Raw genomic sequence first — 4,632 nt, forward strand, 5'->3', positions numbered from 1 at the left:
AAAAAAAAAAAAAACTGTATCACCAAGCCCTCCCACATCAACTGAGACTCTTTCTTCTGTCCTTGACACTGCCTCCTTATAGCCAACTGGTTCTTCCCCTTCTGTGTACCTGTTAACATACTTTTGGATCAATTATTCGGATTGAATCATCTGACACACCCACTAGCCAGCTGCCTTCATCCTCTACATGGCCACCAGAGTCTGCTTTTATAAAACCTTAATCAGATCACACCTCTTCTCACTCACTAGCACAGCTATCATCAAAAAGACAGACAATAACAAGTGTTGATAAGGATGTAGAAAAACTGGATAATTCATGTACTGCTGATGGGAGTGTGAAATAGCATATTTGCTTCTGAAAATACGCTAGTAATTCCTTAGGAAGTCAAACACAGTTACCATGTGATTCAGCAATTCCACTCCTAAGTTCATACCCAAGAGGAATGAAAATGGATGTTCACACAAAAACTTGCACATGAACATTCATAGCAACATTATTCATAATAGCTAAAAAATACAAACAACCAAGATGTCCATCAACAAATATTGTCCAAAAACAAATGTTTCTGGATAAACAAAATGTGGTCTACCCATACAATGGAATATTATTCAAACACTAAAAGGGAATGAAGTACTGATACACACTATAACATTTACGAAAATCAAAAACATACAAGGGAAAGAAGCTGTATTATATGATTTCACTATATGAAATTTCCAGAATAGGCAACTCCACAGACGCAAAAAGCAGATTAGCAGTCACTGGTAAATAAAGGGAGAAATTGAGAGGCACATGATTTATTGTAGGGTGATAGAAATATTCTGGAATTAGTATTGAGTTGCACAACACTGTGAATAAAATAAAATCACTGAATTCTATACTTTATTTATATTGAGGTTTTGGGGGGTTTTTTGTTTGTTTGTTTTCTTTGAGACAGAGTCTCAGTCTGGTGCCCTAGGGTTGAGTACCATGGAGTCATCATAGCTCACAGCAACCTCAAAACTCTTGGGTTTAAGTGATCCTCTTGCCTCAGCCTCCCAAGTAGCCAGGACTACAGGAGCCCTCCACAACATTCAGCTAATTTTTTAATTTTTATTTTTAGTAGAGATTTGCTCAGGCAGGACTCAAACTCCTGAACTCAAGCAATTTGCCTACCCTCACCTCCCAGAGTGCTAGAACTACAGGAGTGAGCGACAATGCCTGGCCTATTTTTTTGGGGGGGGGGGGAAGACAAGAGTCTCACTTTGTCACCTCAGTAGAGTGCCACGGCATCAAAGATCACAGCAACCTCAAACTCTTGGGCTCAAGCAATTCTCTTGCCTCAGCCTCCCAAGTAACAGGGACTATAAGCACCAGCCACAATGCCTGGTTATTTTTAGAGGCGAGGTCTCACTCTGGCTCAGCCTGATCTCCAACCTGTGAGCTAAGGCCACCCACTTCAGCCCCCAGAGTTCCAGGATTACAGGAGTGAACCACCCTAGCCTATTTGTTTTTATTCTTTGAGACAAAATCTTACTCTGTTGCCCAAGCTAGAATGGTGTCAGCCTAGCTCACAGGAACCTCAAATGCCTTGGTTGAGGCAATCCTCCTCCCTCAGCCTCCCAAATAGCTGAGACTACAGTTGCTTGCCACCACCACACTTGACTAATTTTTCTTCTTTTAGTAGAAACAGCATCTTACTCAGGCTGGTCTCAAACTCCTGAGCTCAAGGGATCCTCATACCTCAGCCTCCCAGAGTTCTGGGATTATAGATGTGAGCCATGGTGTGGCTGAATTCTACACTTTAAAATGGTTAAAGGGCTCAGTGCCTATGGCTCAAGTGGCTAAGGTGCCAGCCACATACACCTAAGGTGGCGGGTTCGAATCCAGCCAGGGCCCGCCAAAACAACAATGACAGCTGCAACCAAAAAATAGCCGGGTGCTGTGATGGGCGCCTGTGGTTCCAGCTACTTGGGAGGCTGAGGCAGGAGACTCACTTGAGCCCAGGAGTTGGAGGTTGCTGTAAGCTGTGATACCACAGCACTCTACCCAGGGGGATAGCTTGAGGCTCTGTCTCAAAAAAAAAAAAAAAAAGAATTAAAATGGTTAAGGGTGAATTTTGTAGTATGTAAATTTTATTTCAATCTTAAAAAGCTTTAAACTCCCCTTTCCCAAGAAAATAATCAGATCACATAAGCACCCTGGTCAGCTCACTGTGATTTCTTATTCTGGTAGGAGTCAAACCCAAACTACAAGGCCCTGACAGCCGCACCCTATGCCTCCACCATCTCTCTTGCTGCTTTTGCCATCACTCAGTTCCTCCGCACACCAAGTTTACCCCACCTTCTGGCCTTTGCCCTTGCTGGTCCCTCAGCCTAGATTCTCACAGCTGATTCTTACTGTTCAGGTCTATGCCAAAATGTTCCTCTTCACCTCAGAGAGACCTTCCCTGACCACCCCATCTAAAATACAGCCCCTTCGGCAGCACCCATAGCTCAGTGGTTAGGGCGCCAGCCACATACACCAAGGCTGGTGGGTTTAAACCCCACCTGGGCCAGCTAAACAACAATGACAACAGCAACAAAAAAATAGCTGAGCTCTGTGGCAGGCGACTGTAGTCCCAACTACTTGGGAGGCTGAGGCATGAGAATAGCTTAAGCCCAAGAGTTTGAGGTTGCTGTGAGCTATGATACTACAGCACTCTACTGAGGGTGACATAGTGAGACTCTGTCTCAAAATAATAATAAAAAAATAAAATACAGCCCCCACATGTTCCATCCCATTAATCTGATTTCTTCATAGCCCTTATCACCATGGGAAAACATACATTTTAAAAATAGCTTACTTCTATATTGTCCATTGCTCCAACCAAGAGAACTGGGCTTGTGTCTTTCATGTTCACAGCTGTGAACATGCCCACCGTGTAGGCAAGAAACCTTTTTCTGGAAAGATGGATTTCCTGAACAACTGCCTGTAAGATCTGAAATGCCACCTGCTACCTGGCCAAGAGTCCAGAGCACTCGGTCATCAGCCACACTCTACAGGTGCTCAGAAAGTTCATGTGCATTTGCTGGGCACTCAGTGGCAAGTCCTGCCCCAGGCCTGTCTACAACCTTGAGGAAGAAGGAGGAATAATCCCTCCCCTTCAAAAGTCTGAAAGTCTTTCAGGGGTCACAGAGCACCCAGTGTTTACCCAGCAACCCACAAACAAAAAGCAAAGAAGAGATGTTAAGATTGCGCTGCTGACACCTAAGCTGGAGGTAGGGTCCAAATTGGCCTCATAAAACTGTGTCCTGGCAAACACCCTCTGATACAGCTTCTTATGACTTTGCAATCTGACCTGCTGTCCATAATGAAACGGTTGCAGCTTGCACCTGCTCCTGCCTTCTCTGATGGGGATTTTCTTTTCAGAAGCAGTTAAAAGTCTAAACAGGCAGGTGGTGAAGGCTTCTTTCCTCTTCCTTTCTCCTCCTTCCTACCTCAGCATCTCTAGACCACACACACACACACAGCAAGAAACTTACCCACTAGGAGTTTGACGTCTCGGACTGTGAAATCAGGGTCAGGCATCCTGAAAAAGGAGCACAGTCCTTTGGTGAGAAGTCAGAAATAACAGAACTAGCTGGGCACGGTGGCTCAAGCCTATAATACTAGCACACTGGGAGGCCAAGGCAAGTGGATTACTTGAGCTCACAGGTTCGAGACCAGCCTTAGCCAGAGCAACACCTCATCTCTAAAAAAATAGTGGGCACTGCGGCGGGCGCCTATAGTCCCAGCTACTTGGAAGGCTGAGGCAAGAGAATCTCATAAGCCCAAGTTTGACATTTCTGAGAGCTGTGATGCCACAGCACTCGACCAAGGGCAACAAAGTGAGACTGTCTCAAAAAAAAAAAAAAAAGGAAATGACAGAGCTAGATCTTACTCTGGGCCTAAGGGGAAGCTATTTTTCCAAGTGGGGTCCCTGGTTCTCAGTTTGGGAACTCCAAAAGAAATAGCCTAGAGAGAAAGCAGTAGACCAGTTAATTCCTCAAAGGAGGATCACTCCAGAACCACTGAGCCCTTTCCTCATCCCAACAAGGCACCCAATCCTGAACCTCAGCAGAGCACGGGACATCTACCAATCATCTCATTTTCTGGACAAACATGAAGTGTAGCGTCAAGGGTAAGGGCTAGAGCTGGGCATTCAAACATCTTTCTTTTTTTCAAAATAGCGTCTCACTGTATTGCCCTCAGTAGAATGCTGTGGCATCACAGCTCACAGAAACCTCAAACTCTTGGGCATAAGTGATTCTCTTGGCTCAGCCTCCTAGTAGCTGAAACTACAGGCTCCAGCTACAACGCCCAGCTGTTTTTTTTGTTGTTGTCATTGTTGTTTAGCAGGCGCTGGCTAGGTTTGAACCCACCAGCCTCGGTGCATGTGGTCGGCGCCCTAACCTCTGAGCTACGGGTGCTGAGCCTAAATACCTGCTTTCTTTTCGGTTGGAAAGCCCTCTCTATATCACTTTTTCCCTCTAGAAAATACTCTCCTTGGCTCAGCGCCTATAGCTCAACCGGCTAAGGCGCCAGCCACGTACACCTAAGGTGGCGGGTTCGAATCCCCTGCCCGGACCCGCCAAACAACAATGACGGCTGCAACCAAAAAATAGCCAGGC

General features: G+C 45.6%; 1 protein-coding gene across 1 annotated transcript in view; it reads right to left on the reverse strand.

Moving 5' to 3' along the window:
• Positions 1-4,632, reverse strand: part of KDM2B (lysine demethylase 2B) — a 148,196-nt gene that overhangs the window by 138,776 nt on the left and 4,788 nt on the right. Inside the window, exon 4 of the mRNA XM_023516829.1 lies at positions 3,505-3,551. Within this exon, the coding sequence (XP_023372597.1) occupies positions 3,505-3,551 (47 nt within the window). The remainder of the gene's footprint in view (positions 1-3,504; positions 3,552-4,632) is intronic.

The sequence above is a fragment of the Otolemur garnettii genome, unplaced genomic scaffold (genome assembly GCF_000181295.1).
Source record: "Otolemur garnettii isolate 467f Iridium unplaced genomic scaffold, OtoGar3 scaffold00099, whole genome shotgun sequence".
NCBI classification, from domain to species: domain Eukaryota; kingdom Metazoa; phylum Chordata; class Mammalia; order Primates; family Galagidae; genus Otolemur; species Otolemur garnettii.